The sequence below is a fragment of the Pteropus medius genome, unplaced genomic scaffold (assembly GCF_902729225.1).
Source record: "Pteropus medius unplaced genomic scaffold, Ma_sr-lr_union100, whole genome shotgun sequence".
Classification (NCBI taxonomy): Eukaryota; Metazoa; Chordata; class Mammalia; order Chiroptera; family Pteropodidae; genus Pteropus; species Pteropus medius.
In genome coordinates, this window is record NW_024349797.1 from 15,979,042 (window position 1) to 16,000,857 (window position 21,816).

The 21,816-nt window shown below is 57.6% G+C and overlaps 2 protein-coding genes across 7 annotated transcripts in view; one reads left to right on the top strand and one right to left on the bottom strand.

Moving 5' to 3' along the window:
- Nucleotides 1-1,638: 1,638 nt before the first annotated feature.
- Nucleotides 1,639-12,819, top strand: CHGA (chromogranin A). 4 transcript variants are annotated; one of them, XM_039884062.1, is made up of 8 exons: nt 1,639-1,798; nt 2,619-2,665; nt 4,959-5,052; nt 5,893-5,961; nt 6,956-7,054; nt 8,488-8,916; nt 9,668-10,122; nt 12,368-12,819. In XM_039884062.1, exons 1-8 carry the CDS (start codon nt 1,753-1,755, stop codon nt 12,449-12,451), a joined length of 1,323 nt encoding a protein of 440 aa, XP_039739996.1. In that variant the 5' UTR covers nt 1,639-1,752; the 3' UTR covers nt 12,452-12,819. The 4 variants fall into 4 exon arrangements, with proteins under 4 accessions (XP_039739996.1, XP_039739997.1, XP_039739994.1 ...); XM_039884063.1 differs by having other exon boundaries at nt 8,488-8,910; XM_039884060.1 differs by lacking the exon at nt 12,368-12,819 and having other exon boundaries at nt 9,668-10,686.
- Nucleotides 12,820-16,346: 3,527 nt separating this feature from the next.
- ITPK1 (inositol-tetrakisphosphate 1-kinase) overlaps nt 16,347-21,816 on the bottom strand; it is a 140,594-nt gene continuing 135,124 nt past the window's right edge. For all 3 annotated transcript variants that reach the window (XM_039884064.1, XM_039884067.1, XM_039884065.1), the window contains 2 exons: nt 21,423-21,585; nt 16,347-17,959 (listed from right to left, as the gene is read on the bottom strand). In XM_039884064.1, the coding sequence (XP_039739998.1) occupies nt 17,679-17,959; nt 21,423-21,585 (444 nt within the window). In that variant the 3' untranslated portion in view covers nt 16,347-17,678. The remainder of the gene's footprint in view (nt 17,960-21,422; nt 21,586-21,816) is intronic.

Genomic DNA, 21,816 nt, shown 5'->3' on the forward strand with positions numbered 1-21,816 from the left:
CTCCACCTGGCGGCCTCTTCCTCTGGACACGTGCAACTCCTCTCTCTCACTAACTTCATGTCTTTGCTGAAATGTCCCCTCATGGGTAAGAACTCTTCAGATCCACTCTATTTAAAATACACACCCTCTCCCCCAGTATTCCCACTCCCCTTCCTGCTTCATTTGTGTCCATAGCACTTGTCCCCAACTCACATACTGTGCATTTTACTTCTTTCCTTATTGTCTGTCTTCATCCTTTAGAATGTAAACTCCACAAGAACCAGGCTTTTGTCCATTTTGTTTACTGCGGCATCTTCAGCACCTACAACAGCTGAGTGATGTTGTAAGTGTTCTAAGCACATAGTAGGTGCTCAACAAATCGTTGAAGAAATGAATAAATGCATGAAAAATACCATTTCATCTGAGCTCCTGCCAGGTTCCCTTTTAGAGGTGGGCACAGGTGTGGGGCAGGAAGTAGGAAAGAGCAGCAGGAGATGGGGGCGGTCCCCAGGAAGAAGGAGGGGCTCTGGACAATGCCAACTGATGCCAAACAGTAGCTCCGATATTAGTTTCACTATGACATTGGGGTCAGGTGGCAAAGGGTTTCCAAGGTGCTCCCCAGGTTGAGAGAAGCAATGTAGCTGAGCATGAGAGCCCCAGGGCAGAGCAAAACAAACTAAGAAACCAACCTTACCCACGAAACACCCAAGTTTCGAGAACACTTAGGAAGTGGTGAGAGCTGTTCTCAAATACACGATGGGTTACCAGCAGCAAGAAAGTGATCCTAAGGGGTTGAACTAAAGCTAATGAGAAGTTACAAGGACTCCTATTTGGTTTGATATCAAGAATCGTCTCCTGTCTCTTTCTCACCACCCCCAGAAAAGCTGTCCAACAATGGCCAAAACCCAGGATTCACTCCTGCACTGGTTGAACTTCCAGTCGATATATTCAGCAGTTATCTATTAAGTGCGTTTGCTCTGTGTCAGGTGCCATGCTCAACGCTCTGAAAGCAATGGAGACTAAACATTATTCAAATAAATCAATACATATATACAGGACAATCATAAATCGTAAAGGTGCAAAACTGGGTCACAAGAGGGAGGCCTTATGCAGACAGGGAGTCAGGAGGCCTCTCTAGGGCCTCCTAGATATTTGAGTGAGCCCTGAATGGTGAGCACATTTCCAGCCTGAGATCAGGGGGAAAGCCCCGGGCAGAGGGAGCATGGAGTGGTGCGCTAGGAATGGAAGGGGCCTCAGCGCACATGGAAGAAACCCGAGGCCCAGAGACCGGGAGTGACTTGCCCACGGACACACAGCAAGTCAGTGGAGCCGTCGAGGAGTGGAAGATCAGCCAAGTCCTCCCTGCCACCTCCCGGAAGCCAGATACCCGCCTCGTAACCTGACACACGAGCTGTGAGCGGCGGGGGCCAGAGGCAAAAGAGGTGAGGCTGGGAGTGGAGGTAACTGCGGCCGGACCCCCAGAGGGGTGGGGACGGGGGCAGGGGCGGCCGGATGACGTCATTTCCGGGGTTGGGGGATATATAAGCCCCGCGCGCGAGCGCTGCCCCTGCTGTTGCTGCTGCTGCTGCAGTGTCCGAACTCAGTGCAGTAAGGCTGGTGGGCGGACCGACAGACGGACGCACACAGAGACCTCCCCATCCCCGCGCCGACGCCGCGGTCGCCCGCCCCGCCCCGCCAGTCCAGCCACCCCTCTCCCGGGTGCCCGCTGTGCCCAGCCCCAGACCGCCATCTGCTCGGCGCTCCGGCTTCGTCATGCGCTCCGCCGCTGTCCTGGCACTTCTGCTCTGCGCCGGGCAAGGTGAGCGAGCGCGGAGTCTCGGGGGAGAGGGCTCTGGGCGCCCCTGCCCGCCCTTGCCGGCTCTTGTCCTGCCTGCCCTGAAGTCCAGGCACCGCGCGGCGCGGCGCGGCGCGGCGCGCCGCTCCATAGCTCCCCTCGGGCACGGCGAGTTTTCAGCACCGCGGACAGCGCCCCCCGCCTCCCTCCTAACCCCACAAAGTGTCCTCAGCCCAAAATCCGCAGACCGGACTCTGGGCACGACTCCCGACCCTATGAGGCAGGGTACCCTGGGCTCCACTCGTGTCTGGGCTGCATCAGGACCAGCGCCGGCCCCACGCCATGGCTGGCCAAGGTCATTGGGGGAGATGGGAGGGCTGCCGCTGGCTCCCCCTCTCGCCTCTCTCCCTTTTCCATTCTCCCGCTCTGCGCCGTCTTTCTGTTCTTGACGTCTACCTCTCAGCATCATCTCTCACAATCCCCCTCCTCCATCTCTTTTTCCTCGACTCTGCGATCTCTCCCTCTCCCTGCATTCTCCCCCCACCCCAACCCCGTTCAGCCCTCGGCCTTGTTTTCACATTTGCCTTCAGCTCCCATGCTGCCTCCTGAGCAGGAGCTTTCCCAAAGGGAAGGGCTAAGGCTTTCGGTGCAGCCTCTGGGAGACACCCCCTGGGGGCAGCAGCCGGGGAAGAGAAACGAAATCACCCCCAGCATCTCATTTGGGTGGGGGCAGTTTTGAGGGAGAGCAAGGAGGTGAACAGGCCCCCAATGAATCCGGTCAGGAAGCGCTGGGCCCTCCCCTCAGAACAGAGGAGTGACCCAAGCTCTCTCTCTTTCTTCTCAGTCATTGCCCTCCCTGTGAACACCCCTATGGATAAAAGAGACACCGAGGTAAGAAGAGATGCGGGGATGCCCCAGAATGGGGGATAGGAGGCCCTCGCGGCTGCCTCACAGCCAGTTCTTGGGCAGCTGCAGAGTGAGTTTGGCATAAAGCCAAAAGCCAGCACTGCGGCTGCTGAGCCTGGGGACAGCTTGCAAAAGAAGATATCAAAGACTGTTTGATTGTCCTGCCATCCTGCTGTGGGGACTTTCCCAGCTTCCTCTGAGCTGAGTGTGCACTTGATGGGGCCCGTGTCTTGCCTGCTAGGCTGAGGTGCCAGGCCCACTGTCTTGAACATTTCAAATCTGGCATGCTCACCAAGAACTGTTGGGGGTGACTTCTCTGTGGTTGTCCACAGACCTTTGAGAATGTTCTTCACCTGCCTGACTCCGGCCTCCCCCTTGGCTTTTCCCCTCCCCCCAAGGCTCTGCCAGCAATACCCCTCCCCACCCCATACAACAACACACCCCACAGGCACTCAAATCCCAGCTTTCCCAAAGGGACACATTTAAAAACATTCTCGGTCATGGCTTCTGCACCCAGGGTCCCAGCCAGTTAGCGCAGAGGGTGTATGTCACCCAGGAAAGGGACTTAGGAGACATTGGAGTGGGGTTCTGTAGCCAGCAAGAGACACTCCATGTTGGGCGTACACTTGAAATTCATTCATATCTGAGCTGAGGCTGTTTTCTAGTCTCTGGTGCTCACAGATACCGCCACTTGAGAGTCAAAGAATTTCTACTCCTCACCTTTCCAGGAGCCATTTTCTTCCATTCCAGAAAGGTTATGGTTAAAACCCAAAGCATCAAAGCAATTTTAACCTCAACTTGCTCTGTCATATTTTCTATTCTTTAGTTGTAGATAGGCCTGTATTTAAACCTCTACCATTAATTGTAGCTGTGTGATCTTGGGGAAATTCCTCACCTTCTCTGAGCTTCCCTTTTCCCCATCTGTAGTAATATTTCTCTCGAGGGGAGTTGTGAGAAGTAGGAATCATAGATGTGAGGTGCCTGGTACGTAGTAGGTCCTCAGTAAATGGGCACTTTTATTTCTAGAGCTTCCCTTCTTGATCTCCCCATTGTTCTTAGGACTCATAAACAATTCCTCTTCTCAGAATCCACCCTCTTGGACTGGTGGTTATCTGATATTCCCAGTGAAGGTCTGGGGTTGCAGGGAGGTACAGGGGACAGGCTGCTGGGCCCTCCTTGCCAGGTCCCTTATGGGAGACATTTTGGTTACCACATTGTGCCCAGGAGCCAGGAGTTAGGGGCACCAGAACAGTTGGTTAAGACCTGAATGTTCCATCCCAGGATGCTGTGACAACTGTAGAACTTGTTTGCCAGTTTGCCATCCTGGATCCTTGGACGGGTTGCCGTGGCATCCCATACACACAGCCTTCCACCCCCTCACTCCCTACCAGCACTGCCTGATGCACGTCTGGCACCTCCTGCTCCTCTGCTCTAGGCAGCTGAAGCAGGTTGGGAGCTGTGTATTCTTCCCTGGGTGTGTGTGGCACTTCATGCTTTATCGAGTGTTTTCCAATCTGTGCCTTATCACCCTAGGAGGGGAGTTGGGACGTTCTTCTCACTCCCATTTTACAAATAAGGAAACCGAGGCTCAGATAGGTCAAGTTATAGACCCAAGACAACACAGGTAGGAAACCACACTACAGTTGGCACCACCTTCAATTATCACATGCCTGATTATCCACAGCACCCTGCTGGGGGCAGTGGACAAGACTTTCAGAGATATGGTGGCTGCTGGCCTGGGATGGACACCCAGAGGCAGGTGATGTGTGCCCATCTCCAGCCGGCAGATTCATTCGCTGAATGAATACGGACCCAGATGGTGAAGCTGTCGCTCCCTGCATGTGACAACACCGTGGATGTTGGGAGACAGTGATCCAAGTCTTTTTTCCGGACAGGGTGGAGCCAGGGAAGGTCTAAGCTCTCCTCCAGGTGGCTCAGAAAGGCTTCCTGGAGATAGCTGACCTTTTGCACATCTGCACGACTAAAGTACTTGTGCAAGACATATGTCTGATGCCCCTCACCCCCACCTTAGAGGGGCTCCTTCTAGTGAGGAGATTGGAGTGCCTGGCCCATGATAAGCACCATGTACAGGTTTTCTTTTACCGTTGCTATTATTGTCTGGCTGAGAAAGCAGAGCTGTGCCCCTGAGCCAGGCATCCATGGACTCCTGAAGACAGAAGCAAATGCCCTTATGTCCTCATTAGAAATTTGCACTGGAGCCTCCAGAGGCTGACTCCCATGCCCAAACCAGCCCCAACCTGCCCCGCTCTCTTCCCAGGTGATGAAGTGCATCGTTGAGGTCATCTCTGACACGCTCTCCAAGCCCAGCCCCATGCCTGTGAGCAAGGAGTGTTTCGAGACACTCCGAGGAGGTATGGGTCAGGTTGGGGGTGAGGGGCTGCTGCCTGCTGGACTGGGAGGCTAGGACATGGGTGTATGGCTTTTGATGGAATCAAAAATTTAATTCGACAGTCACTGACCAAGTACCTGCCTTGTCCAGGTGTGCGCTGCAGTCTGAGTGGTACAGGAAGGTGAAAGGATCAGAGGCTCTGTGCACCTGGAGCTTACAGACTAGCAGAGGGGACAAATATGAATACAATCAGCTAGGGTTCAAATCAGGGCTGGAACAGCAAGCCACCAGAACGTGGCTCCCTGTGGGCAAGGATTTTGTGTGCTTTATCCCCAGTGCCAGGAACAGCTGCTGGTAGATACCCTATAGATATCCGATGAATAAAGAAGCACTGTGGGTGGGCATGAGAAGGACAAAGCTTTGCCAAGCAGGCGGTCGAGTTTGACCAGCTTTTGGATGGAGCCAACGTTAACGTTGGGGTTGGGCGTTAAGAGAAAAGTTGGAAACCAACAGGTAGAAAAATGATGAAAAAATACTCCAGGTAGAGTAGACAGCACAGCCAAGGCCTGGCGATGGGGAGATGTGCTGTGTTTGGAGACACCCCTACCTCGCCTCGGGGCTGCCATCTCTCAGCCAGGGTCTGGGTGCTGGGACAGGGGCTGACCTTTCTGATGTGGTAAACTGACTGACACCTTGGACAGGAGGTCATTTCACAAGTGTTATCTCGAGACCCAATCTTGCTGCTGCCACCCAGGCTTTGAGTTTCCAGAATAAAGTCCTGTGCTCAGCTGAAAATATTGATGGCAATCTCTTCCTCAGCTGTCCTCTGGAAATGACCCATAATGACTCTCCTTCATTGCAGATGAACGGATCCTCTCAATCCTGCGCCATCAGAATTTGCTGAAAGAGCTCCAAGACCTTGTTCTCCAAGGTATTTCCAGCCACTGCACATGAATCTGGGTGAATTCCAGTGACTGAGAGGCAGGAAATCAGGGTGGAAGGTCAAGCAGGTCCTGTGTCTCTTCGAAATTCATTGATTTCCTTTCAGTTAGAGAGTGGAAAGGTGGGTTCTCCGCGCCGCCTGTTCCAACACGCCACCAATATTGTTAAAGAGATCAAGGCCCAGAGAGGTTGAGTGTCAAGGTCACACTGTGAGTTAGGGACCTGCCAAGATGAGATGCAGCTCTCTTAATACTCCATGGTCTCAGGACTTTAGCCATTGCAGTGAGGCACATTCGAGACTAGGTGGCAGAAGGAGTCTCTTTCTTCTGGGTATACTCCCTTGCTCACAACCACTGTGTGAGGCTCCTTTGGCCATTCTTCGAACTCCCATCATGGGGGAAAAAAAATCACCAGCTGCGAACTGGCCTGGGTAAGGGACCATCGCCAGGAACTAGGCACCGGTGGGGATAGCAGCAGCCTCAGGCTGATGCAGGGAGAAGGATCATGGCAGCAGGTGCCAACCCTGGGCTTGGATGTGGGCACATGCTTGGCTTTCTCCCAAGGGCCTGGATTTATGGGGTTCAGGGCAAGCAGGGGTTTCCCAGAGGGGACAGTCACTGTTACCTCCTGCTGCAGAGTCCCTTAGCTACCAGCCAGGTCCTGAGGGGCCCCCACTCTCCGCCTCCACCCCTGGGGCCTTTTGCTCCCTCTGAGCCTTTGTTGCTCTGTGAGGCAGCAGGCAAGGCTTGTTCTCATTACCTAGGTGAGAAACTGCGTCTGGAGAGGTGGCGTGGCCACCTGATGGGCCCCAGCTGGGAGGGGCAGGAACAACCAACCGCCCCCCCATCCTGTGGCTCTCACTCCCTCAGTCTCTCATCGGGCAGGGCTGGAACATGATGTGCCAGTGTACAGGTGAGGAATATCTCGTAGATAAATGTGCCGGCTCAGACCAAATGGGACTTTTTCTCCTGCTCTCATACCAGGTGCCAAGGAGAGGGCGCAGCAGCCGAAGAAACCGAGCAGTTTTGAGGAAGAACTCTCAGAGGTTCTTGAGAAGCAGAACGACCAGGCCGAGCTAAAGGGTCAGTGCCGGCCACTCTGGAGACCAGGGGAGGGAGGGGACGATGACCGTGGTTACGATAGACTGAGGGTTTCTGGGAGTCAGGGGTCCCTCCTTTACACCCTGTAAGGTAGCTATTATTTCCTTCCATTTACAAAGCGGGAAAACTGAGGCTCAGAGAAGTACCTTGTCCAAGGTGTAACCGGAGATGTGAATCTGGTTCTGTCTCACTCCGAAGCCCCCGATTGGTCCCTGACACTCCAGGAGCCCGGATCTCAGTGGTTTTCCATCTGGGGTTGAGAGAGGATGCTTGCCCCGTGGCCCAGGTGCCCCCATGTTGGCCTGGGCTGTCACCCTAGTGGATGCGTGGGCCACAGCATCCCACATGCTGGCCCATGGGAAAGTATCTGGATGGCTGTGGATGTCTGCCATGGGCTGCGGGCGGGAGAGCAGCGGGGGTTTGTGTGTGTGTGTGTGTGTAATTTTTAATAAGGGAAGCAGCCATGTGTCAGTGCAAAGAGCACTCCGTACTTGGCATTCGAAGCTCGGATTCAAGCCTCAGCCCTGCGGCCTACAGACTGTGTGAGCACAGACAGGTCTCCTCACCTTCCTGAGAATCCGTTTGAGTTTCTGTAAACAGGATGGAAGCACTTACACCTGCGGTCAAAGAGTCGGATGTACCAGGCACTGCTTTGTTCAACAGTCACCATTCTAGTGACGGGAAGGACTTTCGCTAGTTAAAAGGCTCTCTTCAACGCAGCCACAAGAAAATGTCTTTTATTTTTTTTTATTTTATTTTAATTAATTTTTTATGGTGACAATGGTTAACTAAATCCAGTAAGTTTCAGCTCTACACTTTAACAGTAAGGCATATATATTTTTACACCATGTGTTCACCACCCATAGTTAGATTTCTTTCTGTGACCATATATTTGACCCCCTTTACCCCATCTACCTCCCCCTTCCTCCTCCGCCCCCTACCCTCTGGTAACCACTAATCTAAAGAAAATTCCTTTTAATGAAACTCTGCAAATACTGAGGACTTGGGCATTTTCACCAGATACTCAAGACAGAAAAGCCCCATGTGGGGGGGAGAATGAAGTCACAGTAACGATGCCTCTTACACGGAGAAGTTAAGGGACTTGCCCAAGATCACACAGTGATTCAGCTGATGTCTTAACTTTCAATTCAGGGCTCTACTTTCTGGGGTAATTTTCAAGGTCTTTTTTTTTTTTTAAATCGAATCCTTCTTTAAGAGGTAGAATTACAAAGAAAGAAATACAATCCGGTTGTGATCACGTCAAGCCCAGATGCTGAAAGGGTAACTCTAACTATCACGGCGGTCTTGGGCTGGGGGTGAAGATGTACAGTGAAGAAGATCTGAAATTGGGCTCTGGGGAGACCCCGCATGCAGCCTGGTCCTTGGGGTCTGACTTTGCTCTCTTGTTTCTGTAGAGGGGACAGAAGTGGCATCCTCCAAGGATGCTGAGGAGAAAAGAGGGGATTCCAGTGAGGTGGAGAAGAATGGTGAAAACATGGACGGAGCCAGGCCTCAGGCCTCCCCAGAGCCCGGGCAGGGGGCCGAGGTTGAGGAGGACAGCCAGGACCCAGCGGGAGAGGAGGCCGCCAAGACCCGCCCTCCAGCCAGCCTCCCCAGCCAGAAACACCCGAGCCCACAAGCCAAGGAGGACAGTGAGGGCCCTTCCCAGGGCCTGGTGGACGGAGAGAAGGGCCTGGGTGCAGAGCGAGGGCAGCAGGCGAAGAAAGAAGAGGAGGAGGAGGATGCAGAGGCTGGAGAGAAGGCCGCCCCGGAGGAGAAAGGCCCCGCCACAGTCCTTAACGCCCACCCGAGCCTCGGCCACAAGGAGACTCAGAGGGGTGAGAGTATGTATGATGTCTGAGACCTCGACAAATTTGTAGGAGAGAAGGGAACAGATGGGAGGGGCACCGTACCCATAATCTCATTCCACCTTCACAACCACCCCAAAATAGGTATTATCTCCATTTTCAGATAGGAAACAGGCTCAGAGAGGTTAAGTAATTTTCTCAAGGTCACGCAGCTAATTCGTAGTAAAAGCTGAGATCCCATCCCAGGTTTGTCCAACTCCAAAACCATGCATCTCCACTACTCCACATAGCCCCTCTTCCCCACCCCAGGAAGTTAGATGGGCTTCACAGGGTAGGTGGGACTCCTTACCTGCATTGCACAAATGGGGGCACCACTGAGGCTTTGGGAATAGAGGGACAGCATGACAGGCAGAAACAGGCTTGTCTGGGAACAGTTGTCAGCTTTCACCAGGGTTTAAGAGGGACCCTGGCTCCTCATAAAGGGCTTGTCAGAGTCTTTCCTCTCTGCATAGCTAAGTGACCCTTGAGTCAGCGGCTTCTGGGGTGAGAGGGCTAAAGGAAGAGGCTGGCTCCAGCCAACCCACTCGTCTGAGCTTTGAAGGGGCCTTGCAAAGCCTGGTGTCAAGATGGCTTTTTCCCTCTAAGCAGAATCCATTGTGGAGAAGCTGAGCTACAGGTGCAGGGTCTGTGGTCCAACGGTGGCCACAGAGAGGTCCCTGGGGAGTGGCAGGGACTGGGGAAGGTGGCCCTCCCTCCCTCATCTGCTCTTGTCCACCACCTGCTCCAGGTTGGTCTGAGGCTCTGGCCGTGGATGGAGCCAGGAAGACTGGGGCTGAGCTTTCTCAGCCCCCCAAGGGGAAGGGGAAGCGCACGAGGTCAAGGCAGGAGGACGAGGAGACGGCAAGGGCCTCTCGAGGCCCCTTCCGGGGCGAGAAGAGCAGGAAGCTGGAGCAGGAGGCGGAGGAGCAGCTCGCCAAGGAGTGGGAAGATGTCAAGCTGGCCAAGGAGCTGAGGGCCGAGAAGCGGCTGGAGCGAGAGGACGAGGAGGAGGACCCTGACCGCTCCATGAAGCTCTCCTTCCGCGCCCAGACCTACGACTTCGGGGGCCCAGGGATGCCGCTGCCACAGGGCTGGAGCCCGTCCTCCCCCGAGGACAGCGCTGAGGCGGGCCCGCCCCTCCCGGTGCGCAGCTACCCCGAGGAGAAGAAGGAGGAGGAGGGCAGCGCCAACCGCAGGCCGGAGGTTGGTGTGGGGCGGGAGGCAGCCCCGGGCCAGGCCCCGAGGCGGTGGGCCCGGCTGCGGGGCGGCCGCACCCACATGCGGCCCCTGCCCCAGGGAGCGGCCATGGTCCCCTCGGGGTCTGGCACTGGAGAGGCACTCTGACAGGGGGCCCTCAGACGTCCCCCCCGGAGGCCTGGGTTTGGGGCAGAGCTGGGAAAGGGTGGGGGAAAGGGCGCGTCGGACTGGGAGGCGAGTGAGCCCCGGCTCGCAGAGGGCGCCCAGTGAAGCGGGTGGGCAGGCAGACAGGAGACCCAAAGTGACCAAATCAGCGCGTGGAAGCTGGAGGGGTGGTACGATGGGCCGGTCCCTGGAGGCTCTGGCTGGGGACTCTGTCCTACAGGCAACATGGAGCCTCTGTGGGTTCGGGAGCAGGACGAGGGAATGACAGTGGAGCTTGGAGCTCTGGAGGGAAAGAGCTTGGAGACCGAAGGACCCAGCAGGGACTGGCCACTGCTGCCTGGGGGATCCAAGCCCAGGGCACCACTGACCCCAAGAGCCGGGAGGGCACGAGAGGAGGGGACGTGGTGTCCTGGGAAGACTCTGCAATTGGTCCAGCCAGGTCCCCTCCTGGACCCCAGACAGCTCAGGCACACCCTCCTCTCCCAAGTTCAGGCCCTGCCTCCCACCCTCAGTGGCAGAGGGGGCAGGGGCAGGGCCCCCTGGACCACTGGCCTGGTGGCGACTGGGTGGGGGAAGCAGGGGAAAACCTGGGTTCTGCCTCCTAGCTGTGTGGCCTCGGGCAGGTCACCCCTTCTCTGAGTCCTAGCGGTTCCCCCATTTGTGAAATGGGGGTAAGGAGTCCTTTCTGCTCACCTCATTATCATAACCGGAACACTTGCAAGCTTTGAAAACCTGGCCGTGCCCAGACTTGGGAAGCTCAATGGGATTTAGAGATGTAGCCCCACAGCGGGGGATGATGTGGGATCTGGGGTCCCTGGCAGGCTGGCAATGCAACCTTGGAGCTAGAGGAGGCCTTGGTGGGGGGAGAGGGGCGGGGGGCAGTGTCTGTGGTTCAAGCATCAGTGCCCAGATGGGAATCCGGGCCATATAGGGGGCTAGGACCCTGGCCCCAGGTCCAAGGTCCCAGGTGTCTTCTCTGCCCGCCCAGAAGAGGATGTGGCTCCTTCCTTGGATCTCCAACCCTCTCTGGGTTGGGACCAGGGGCTCGGCGGCCTGAGAGGAAGATGGCTCTTTCTTGGCAGGTGGAGCTAGAAGAGATCATGTGCCCGTGTCCTCAGGACTCTGAGGAAACGGGGCTACAGGAAACAGCAGCTTGCCCCCCTTCCCTAGCTTTTGAACGCAGCACAAGGCTGGGCACCTTTGATCACCTCCTTCCCCACCCACTGAAGCTGTAGAGCGAGGTGCCCTGAGGCGCCCGCCAGCTTCCCTGGTCCACGGGCAGAGGGAGCCCTGGACTGCAGAGCAGAGGAAATGGAGACCTGAGTCACGTGGGCCTCCTCCACCCAGCCCGAGGGTCTTCTCAGAAAGCGGCCCCAGCATCACAGAACTCATGCCAGGGGCTAAACTCCAAGACAGAGGGCTCTGGGGTCCCTATTTCCATAGCAACCCTTGTCCAGCTGTTCCAGTTGGGCCGGGGAGTGGTCCTCCCCGACTCCCGTTCTGAGTCCGAGGGCATGCACTCATGGGCATCGGTCCCAGCCCTGGGGGGCTGGAAGCTTCCAGAGGCCAGGGCACAGAACAGGGCTCACAGAATGTGCCCCGGCACCACCCTGCCGACCAGAGCTCCCCTCTGACTGGGACCAGGGATCGAGGCCCAGGGCAGCTCTCATAACCTCCAACCTGTGTCACAGGCTCGTGGCCACTCAGATAGGGCGGTCTGCGGCAGACAGGAAACCCAGGCCTGGCCGCGCCCTGGCAGCCATCGTCATAGCCTGGGCCTGGGGTGGGGGGTGCTGGAAAGAACTCTAAGGGGCACCAGAGGTTTCATTTTCCAGGTACCTGCCTGGAGCCATTCGGGAGGCAGCAGGCCCGATAAGAGGCTGCGAGGGGCAGTATGGGGTCAGGGAACAATACTCAGAGCAGCCCAGTAGGGCAGCATCGCTGTCCCCGTATGCAGAGACCCCTGAGGCTCAGAGAGGCGAAGCCACGTGTCTAAGGCCACTCAGCGAGTCTGGCCGCATACTCCACGGTGCTGGCGTAGGCCCCCTTGGCCGGTCCCTGTATGACCCTCGATATTCTCTCCTAGGACCAGGAGCTGGAGAGCCTGTCGGCCATCGAGGCAGAGCTGGAGAAGGTGGCCCGCCAGCTGCAGGCCCTACGGCAGGGCTGAGGCGCCGGCCGGCCCCACCAGCCAGGGCCTCGAGGTGCCCTGCGGTCCTGGCTCTGTTGTCCCCTGTGCAGGTCCTGGCCAGCCAGCCTGGGCGCTGCTTCCAGTAGGGAGGTGGCCCCAGCCTGCCCGAGCCCAGGCCTCCCTGCTGCCCCCACGCTCCTTCCCTCCTGCTCTTGACCCCAGGACGCCCCTCTGCAGGGCAGACCCTATGACTTTAAAAGATTATCCTCTCTCTGAACACAGGAAGCTTTCTAGAAGTTTCAGAGCTATTGGACACAACTGCAATAACTTTCTGATCTTTTGGTGAAAGCTGAGAACTCCTGACTGTAATATTCTGTACAAAATGTATCAAAGGAAAAATAAATCTGCTCTGGGCTCTTTCCTGTTTCTTTAAACTTCACCCATCTTGGCTCAGAGTAGGGCATGATGGATGGGATTCAGGGAAAGGGACAAGGGGCGGTCCAGTCCCCTTGGGGCAACTCCTTTCTGGGCCACTTCCTGGCCATGGGACCTCGGGCAAGTGGCTTTGAACCTCCAAGCGTCATTTTTCACATCTGTAAAATGGGGTGCTGACATCTGCTTCAAAGTGTGTAGGGATTAAGTGACACATGCAAAGGGCTCCCCGGTTCCTTCTCCCCTCTTTGCCGTATCCCAGCCACACCTGAGCTGGGCCAGTTTGGGAAACAGCCTCTGCTCCCTGTGGTGCTGGGAAGAGGCCCTGACAGGCCTGGGGGAGTGCCAGCCACCGAGGCCACAGGCCCCCTCGGCGTAAATCTGCCCACCCTCTGACCTGGTACGTGCACGGGACTCTGGGGCATCCGAAGTTCTTGCAGTGGTTGACGAGAACACGGCACGTCTCAGTCTCAGGTCTGAGGATGATGACACAGGCTCACAAGGTGAAAGGACTCATCAGTCACAGGCAGGCGTAATGCCTGCAACACTGAGCCATGGTGACAGCAGGATTACACGACCAGAAGGGACCGGGCTGGTGCGCTGGACTAGCATGGACCAGCTGAGCATCAGTGTCAACCAGTCGTTCAGCAAACACTTGTGAGGGGCTGGTGTGGATCGCATAGGCCTAGGCATGCAGACATGGCCAGGATAAGCCCTGGCTTCGGAGAAGGCCACCGCCCGTGAACGTGGGTTTTGACATCGGACTGGAGCTGGGATCCCCGGCCTAGCTGCACAGCTTGGTCAAGTGTTTCTGGTTCTCCTGGAGCCTCAGTTTCCTCACCTATAAAATGGGGGGAATATTTGCTATCACCTCACCAGATCACGATGGGGATTCAAGGGGCCCAAACAGCCTGGATCAGAAAACCATGACGATGACATGAGTTGTTTGAGGGGAGGGGTCTCAGCAAGTCTAGGCCTCTCGGGTGAGGCCAGCGAGGGGGCTGTTCACTGCTGCTGATGCCCAGCCCCCGGAGCGCAGGACACCGTCCGAGGACCCGGTGCTCTGAAAAGGTGTTTATTTCTTCACGTTTCAGAGAAACAGGTTTATACTCCAACCCCAACAGTTACAGAAACAAACGCAACACTGTTTTCCACTAGTCGGTGAGGTGCCAAACATCCACTACCAGCACTAGTTAGCAGAGAACACGGGGCATCTTGTCCCTGAAGTAACCCATCCCAAAGACAGCCACCTGCACTGTCCTATGCTCACGGAACAAACATGCAACCAATTCAAAAGAGCCAGTGGGTAAAGGTTCTTGGCGTTTTACAGAAGCCATGCTTTTACATATTGTATATTTGTTCGTAGAGGCATTATGTGTATATATAGGCACAGAGTAAGCAACAGCCAGCCTGGGGTTCTGGTAAACGCTGCTCATGAACTTGCTTGAGGCGAACAGCATTTTTCACAAAGCACAGGTGTCGGCACAGACCCGGAACTGCCAACATGGTGACATCCCTAAGCGAGAAGCCTTTTGAGAGAAAGCACACTGAATTCAGAGGGGCCTGACCCCATTCAAAGCCTTAGAGGAGGCCAGGTGGTGCCAAGGAACAGTCCAGTCCCTCCAGGACACCAGGCCTTGGACAACTCTTGAAGTAAAGAAGAAATATGCGGCCACTTCTGGAAAAGGTCCCACAGGTCTGGTGGGGCGCAGATTGGAAGGACGAGGGCCCGGGCCTTCTGTGAGAAGCTAGCTCCCCTCACAACAGTGTGCATGCGTGTGCACGCGCACGTGCGTATGTGTGCATCACCTCAAACTCAGGCACAGGCAGGGTTGGTGTGTGCAGTTTCAGGGTGTGGCCCGGCTGACCGAGGGAGAAGCCCAGGACATCTGTCAAGGACCCGTGCGCTTTCTTTGCTTCGTGCTGAGCCACGGGCAGGGTCCATGCTCCTGCCGTAGTCAGCACCCAGCTCAAGGTGCCTGTAGCTCGGGGGCCCTTGAGCTGTGGCCTGAGGAGTGGGGCTGTTGGGGATCTCATCGGGTGAAGGATTGGTCTCTAGGGGATAGAGGACAGAGGGCAGATGCAACCCCCAGACACATCAATGAATCCATTCAATGTCTTTCTGCTGCCAGCGGCCAGTGTGAGCCAAGCCGAGGGCCAGTCTTCCAGGATAGGTCAAGGACAGACAACAGCTGCTTTTCAGTTGGCTTGAAAACTACAGTTTCCTGCCAAGGTCCTTCAACCTCCCATAAAGCCCACTCGGCAGTCCTCTGGGTAGAGAGGAAATCATTTTCAAGGTTTCCACCTTCATGGACAGGATTAAAAGCATAGGTGGGCACACTTCAAGGATGTCCAGCTGACCCCTCAGGACATCAGCTGGGTCTGCCTCCTGCAGGTGATGTTGAGTGGCTTCAGGCCCAGCCTGACCTGCCAGACACTGCAAACTCTGACCCCTCCATGATGCCAACAGCACAAATCCTCCTTTGGGAGGCTCCCCTGGGCTCCATACATGACGACAGACATCCAAGGCCTGCACTCAGCTGGGGCTTAGTGCTTGTGGGAACCCCATCATTATATAATCAAACCATCTGCAAGCAGAAATTGGCCCAGGGCCTCTGCTCCAGGCTGGCCACCCAGGACAGAGACCTCGCACGTGACCCTCAGAACCTACCCAAAGGCCTCAGCCAAAACGTGGCTCTGCCACTTGCCACCACCAAGACAGATGCTGCAGGGTCCCAGACCCCAATGTGCCCACCAACTGGTAAAGAAAGGCTTGGGAACAAGAGTCCCACCTTTCTGTCATGAAGCCAGCAGGACTGACTCTGGCCACCACACCTGCATGCCTGTTACCATGGACGCAGACCCTTTCCATGAGCCCTTGAAGGTCCCAGAGACTGCTCCCAAGGAGCACACCTGCCCTGGGGAAAAGGCTGCAAAGGCTAAGTGTGGGTCTTTGCAACCCTGATGCAACCCCCACGGCCAGTGACGAGACTTAAGGGGAAACCAACTCTACAGTGTCTGGGGACCCAAATAGGTCAGTGTGCACCCAAGTCACATTAGGGGGAGTCATGCGGGCAGGGAGTGCTCATTGGTGCCTCACCACTGTCCAGTTCCTCTCCACCAGGCTACCTGACAGTCCCTAAACCCCTTCAGAGACGCTACTGCTGCACAGTGATCCCCAGCCCAGGGGAGACGCTTCCACACACCCTGAGTGCGGCTGGCCCCCTTCTCACCACCTGGCAGCTCCCGGCCTTTATGAAACTAAACTGCCCCTCTCGGTCCCCACTCCTGGAAAATGCAACCACACCACATCACCGGGGCCTGGACTCTTAAACATGTGCAAGCCTGACGGGCAACACATCACACAGGAACATGGTGTGGCAAGGGGCCCTGGCCTGTCCTTGAGGCACACTGGGATTGGGATTTCATTCAAAAAGGTAGCCATTTTATTAAAAGACTGGGGAATGACACGCTTTTAGCAACACTGGGCAAACACGTGAAATGCAGTTTGATTTCAGTAGTTTATTTTAGAGACAAAGCAGTGCAAGAGGCCCGCCACGCTCTCCTGTGTCCCCACGGGGACAGACAAGGAAAGGTGACGGTACAGACATTATAATCGGGATTCAACACTCAAGTCGTGTAAACACGGTTAGTCGGCCGGACCTCAGCGTCCAGGACAGTCGGGAGTTCTGCTGGCATCCACCCCCCCACACCCCGCTGAGCCAGGCCTGGAGGTACCTCCAGGCGCCCAGCTCTGCAGCCTCTCTCGGGCCATTCCCCCTGGACCACTCAGGACAGTCCATAGGTCTTTTCCTCTTTCTCAAGTGAAACGGAATCTTAAGACACGAGATCATGCTCAGGGGTTCCTCTGCATCTCACCAGTGCTCACTATCCCAGGACAAAGCCCCTCACTGCCCCTCTTCTCTGAAAAGGGGGCTAACAACCTGCCTGGACCTCGGGATATGACAATCAGCTGGTGGTCCGTCTGCTGCCACCAGGGAGGGGCTGGGTGACTCTAATTGGGGACGGGGTATCCTGCTTTCTCACCTCTGGGGATGCTGCTCTGCTCCCTAGCATCTGGCTGGCTCAGTGCTTGGGGCTTGCAGTGAATACGGGAGGGGTGGACTGGCCACTGGGAAACAGTGGACTGGACAGGTGTGGACATGAGTGAAATGTACGGGCAGCCTCCATCTGCGTGGGAAGGGGGCCCCAAACCGCCCTGATGCTAAGGGAAGACTCGTCCGGTTGCCTTCGCAGAGCAGGAGGCTGCGTGGCAGGGGCTGAGGCGTCAAGCCCACCCTTCAGAGTTCTCTGGTCTCAAATGCCCATCAGAGACGAGGACATAGAGGTCCGATGACTCTCGGAATGATTTGCCCAAAGTCATGGCATGAATCCTTGGCACAGGTGGGATCAGCCCGGGGCCCCCTGACCGGGCAGCCTCCTCCCAGGGCCCGGAGAGCAGCAGAGCCTGGTCAGGGAAGGAGGCTCCCTTGTAGGGCCGCATGTGACACGTGGCGAGGGGCCAGGTGGACTCCTGGGAGTTGGACGTGGAGAGAGGTAGCAACCCAGGGCCTTGGTGTCCCCTGGGAAGCATTCTTGTCCTTCCCTTCCATGAGCGGGCAGCAGGCATGGAACCCAAGGAAACGGCAGCTGCAGCCTCTCGCTCCTTGGCTCACGCTTTCGGGATGGACAGCTGCATGCCTGGTGGTCTCAGGCCCCACCCCTCACGAAGCTGCGAGGCGGCGAGGCGGCCGTGGAAGGGGGAACGGCTCAGGGGCACGCCTGGGAGGCGGGGCTTGGAGAAGAGAGAAGGGGAACCGTCCATTTGCTCTGTTCAGTGCCAAGAGCCTGACCAGGGGTGGCCCCCTCCAGGGGTCCCCAAGGCCTGGTCCATAGCAGCCATCGAGACCAACAGACATGAATGTGCACACACACTCGCACACACACCGCAAACACACACACANCCCGCCAGGCTGTCCGCCTGCTCCGCCAGGAGCCTGCTGTGCCGCAGTGGCGCCGCGTCCCCCGCGGCCGCTGTGGCTGCGCTCTGGCCCTGCAGGACGGTGGCGATGTGGTTCAGGAGGTCTGTGAAGAACTCGCTTACACCCTCGTAGCCTGCAGGGAGGACAGACAGACAGCGCGGGGTGCTCAGCCAGGTGACGTGGAGGTGGGCCCTGGGCATGGGACAGAGATGGGGACGTGGGGACTAAGGGACCCCCAGACCCAAGGTGGGGGCTTTCGTGATTTACAGAGAAAACGGAGGCCCAGGAGGGCCGAGAGAAGTCACGGCCTGGACTCAAAGCAGGGTGCACGCGGCCCCCTGGGGCTGGTGCTTGAATTCGCTGCCCCCAGAGTGTGAGAAGCTGGAGAACTTGCTGATGAGCAAATATCCGCCACGCTGCCCGCCTCGGGCGCAGCTTCAGCGGCTCCTTCATCACCTCCCCAACGTGGGACGATGCCATCGAGCAGGGGTGTGGCGTGACTGGAGGTGGCGGCACCGAAGGCCCACTCCTCACATTCTGAGTCACAAACACCCCTCGCTGCCATGTGGCCCGGCCTCAACTCCTTCATGTGTCCGGGGACGCTCCAGCGGGCACCACCAGGTGGACTGGAATGAGGGTGACGCCTGAGCAACAGCAGCTGCTTCCGGAACCGGAGTCCTCCTGTCCCCCGAGATACCCGCGGGGTACTGCTTGTGCCACGTGCTCTGAGCACCGAAGCCAAAAGGCAGAAACTGGGCTCCCTGGAGATGAGGCCACCGCACGCTGACGTCCACTGCCCCTAACGAAGCGGGGGCAGCTCCCCTGGACAGGAGCTGCCGGAGCCCGCCTGGGGCCTGCGCTCCCAGCACGGACGCAAATCACACATCAGCAGATGAGTCTCCGGGAGCCGCCCACCGAGCAGGGGGAGGATTCAGGGCAAGGATTCTGCTGACTCCCGAAAACTGTTTCCAAAGCAATGTGACGCAGGGTGGGTGCCCCCACCCGCTGGGATCGACTTGGAGGGATGAGAACCAGGCGCGCCGTTGCGAGAATGAGCTCAGGACAGGACGTGCGTCCCCGGCAAGGACCAGTGTGCCTGCTCTGGGAGGGGCTCCGGGCGCCTTCCACGCCCCGCTCCGCACGGCTACGACCCCACCACCAGCACGGGCCTGGTGCTGAGGTGACTGACACCCTCGTACCCCTCAGGACGGGCTTCGCAGCAGCCAGCACACGCCGGTGAGAACGGAGGTTCGGGAATGGGGGGGGCGGGTGCCTGTCCAGCACGGGGCAGGGCTGCCTCATTTGTTCTGACTCTTATTTGTGGTTTTGAGGGAGCCCAAGGCTGAGAAGGGGAAGGAGAGGTCCCCGTAGGAAAATTAAAACAGGGGGAAGTGGGGGGTCATGCGTGGTGCTTCCACGCGCACAGCATCCCCTCACCTACTCTCCTCAGCGCTGTCCCCATGGTACGGATGAAAAAACAAGACAAAGCGAGTTAAGTAACTGGCCTCAAAGACCAAAAAAACACAAACATGCCGCTTGCAACAACATGGATGGACCTCGAAATAATCATACTAAGCAAAATATGCCAGACAGAAAAGGTTGAAAACCACATGATATCACATTTGTGGGATATAAACCTAAAAGCAACAAATAAACAGGACAAACAGAGACTCATGGACGTGGACAATGGGCTAGTGGTTACCAGAAGAGAGAGAGGGAAAAGAAAAAAATAAGATGTTAAAAAAAACAAGCCACAAACAAACAAAGCCGTCACCAGGCAGACGTGTGACTGCTGAGCACGAGCACGGAGAGGGTGACAAGGATCCAGGCTGGTGTCCGTCCAGGGTCACAAAGCAGTGGCCCCGCTCACGGAATCCTTACAGCCCGAGGGAGAGGGGCCCTCGGGGCACCCCATTTTACAGATGAGGACACGAACTCCTAAGTGGCAGAGCCAGGACCTGCACCAGGCCCCCTGGTCCCGCCTGTGCCTTGAAGACCATGTGGTGCCAACCAACCCCCCCCGCCCCGCCCAGGACGGGGCTTCGCTCAGCTGTGGGGCTGGGGGAAGGCCACGGCGACCTGGGCCCCTCGGAGGCCACCAGCAGGTGCGTTGCTGGGTTTCCAGGTAGAGACACGAGCGGGGAGGAGAGTGGAGATCGCGTCAGGCCAACACCAGGGACACGAGCTGGTCCCTCAGCAACCGCCCTGCGGTCCCAGAGGAGGGCTGGCGGGTGCGCTTCCTGGTGTGGCTTCCAGGCCTGGGGCGGACGGGAGGCCGGGGAAGGCCCCTCAGATCTGCTCGCGGTCCCCGCAGCTCCACGTCCACCTGGAGACACGGCTGAGAGATGAACTAGCACTGTGAAGACCAGCTCGGGACCAGGCTACGCAAACACCATCTCCTCTGTCTCTGCGAGGCGGACACCGCCTCCTCGGGGGCCCCGAGTGTCACGCCTTGCTCTCGGGCCTTCCCTCACCAGCACCCGCCAGGCTCGGCCCCACACTCCAGGAGGCTTCGGGCCCCATCCATGCCCGGCCCCTCTGGGCCTCCCTGGGAGAAGCCGCCATCCCTGCGGGCTCACAGTGACTGTCCCTCCTCCGAATGCCCAGGACGCCCTCATGGGGGCGGGGAGGGGGACACACGGACAGGCTCCCTCCCTCCTTGCTGCTTGGCTCGGATGTCGCCGCCTCGTGCAGGATCCCCAAGCACCCCCATTCTCCCTCTTGAGGGCAAGGCCCCGAAAGCTGTGCTCATGCTGCATCCCGGTCCCTGGGCCCTTGATAAATGTCAACTGAATGACTGAAGGAGCCAGCGGCTCCTCTGAGACCCGACTTCCTTGGCTGCGAGCTGTGCTGCTGGCTGGGCCTGACTTGCATGCTGTCCGAGGCGTACGGGGAGGAGGGTGGGGGACCGGACACGTGACACACGCGTCCAGCATCCGGCCCACGGCCTCATGCGGCACAAATGCCCCCTGTGCGTGAGGGCTTCCTCACACCCTGCAAACACCCGCCGAGCACCTCCCACAGGGTGGTGTCTCCCACTGAGCCCCTCGCTGAGGCGAGATCTGAGGGGCACTCGGCAGAGCCGGTCACGCTAGCAGGCCATAAGGGCCCAGCATGTGCTTCTGCCAGCTCAGGGCTCCAGGAGACAACAGGAGGCAGGCGCCCAGCCCCAGGGAGCACTGTCGCTCCGGGTGGGAAGGAGGACAGCCCTGCCACCAGCCTGCAGTGTGGCCTGGGTATTTTCTCTGAGGGCCTCGGTACCCAACATGTAACCTGTGGGGCTCTATGCCCTCCAGCATCCTTTCAGCTCTTTAAATCTACGAGGGCCCAGGGGTCGGCTGAGATTTGGCTAATGAGGGCCAATGCTGATGGCACAGGGTCGGGCGAGGCAGGTGGAAGGACGCGTGTGTGGAGCGGGCCTACTGTGCACACTCCCTGGCGGGGTGCACGGACTCCTTCGCTCCCCCAACACCCTGTAACACCATTCGCAGGTGGGGCTCAGGCTTAGTGGGGGCTGTATCTATACCAGGCCCCACGAAAAGCGAGGGATGAAACCTGCCTGTCACCCACCCAGGACGCCGGTCCCCACGGCTCACCTGGGAAGGCATTGATGTCGATGACGGCGTGCTGCCCCGTCTGGTTGTTGATGATGATGTCGATGCCGAAGAGTGACACGCCCAGCGCCTGCCGCAGGGCCTGGGACAGCCCCCGGATGACCTCGTCGCTTGGCCGCTCGAACACGCCCTCAATCTTGTCCAGCTGCCGACACACGATGCGCACACAGGACTCAGGCCGCGGGTGGGGAGGTGCAAAAGCCACACCACAGAGACCCCCAGCGAGGTGCCCCAAGGCTGGGCCTCACCCCCAGGCAGCACAGAGCCACCGTGGCCGGCCACGCCTCAAGTCCTGCCGCCTGGGCAGGCCCGTGGTGGACAGTGCCCAATACCTCTCGAGTCCTCATGACCACCCGCGAGGTGGATGTCATTGCAT

Excerpts from the sequence above, each read along its gene's own strand:
- CHGA (XM_039884060.1), top strand. The coding sequence starts at position 1,753 with ATGCGCTCCGCCGCTGTCCTGGCACTTCTGCTCTGCGCCGGGCAAG. Across the intron at positions 1,799-2,618 it reads TCTGCTCTGCGCCGGGCAAG|TCATTGCCCTCCCTGTGAAC; the intron begins GTGAGCGAGCGC and ends CTTTCTTCTCAG. Across the intron at positions 7,055-8,487 it reads CGACCAGGCCGAGCTAAAGG|AGGGGACAGAAGTGGCATCC; the intron begins GTCAGTGCCGGC and ends TTGTTTCTGTAG.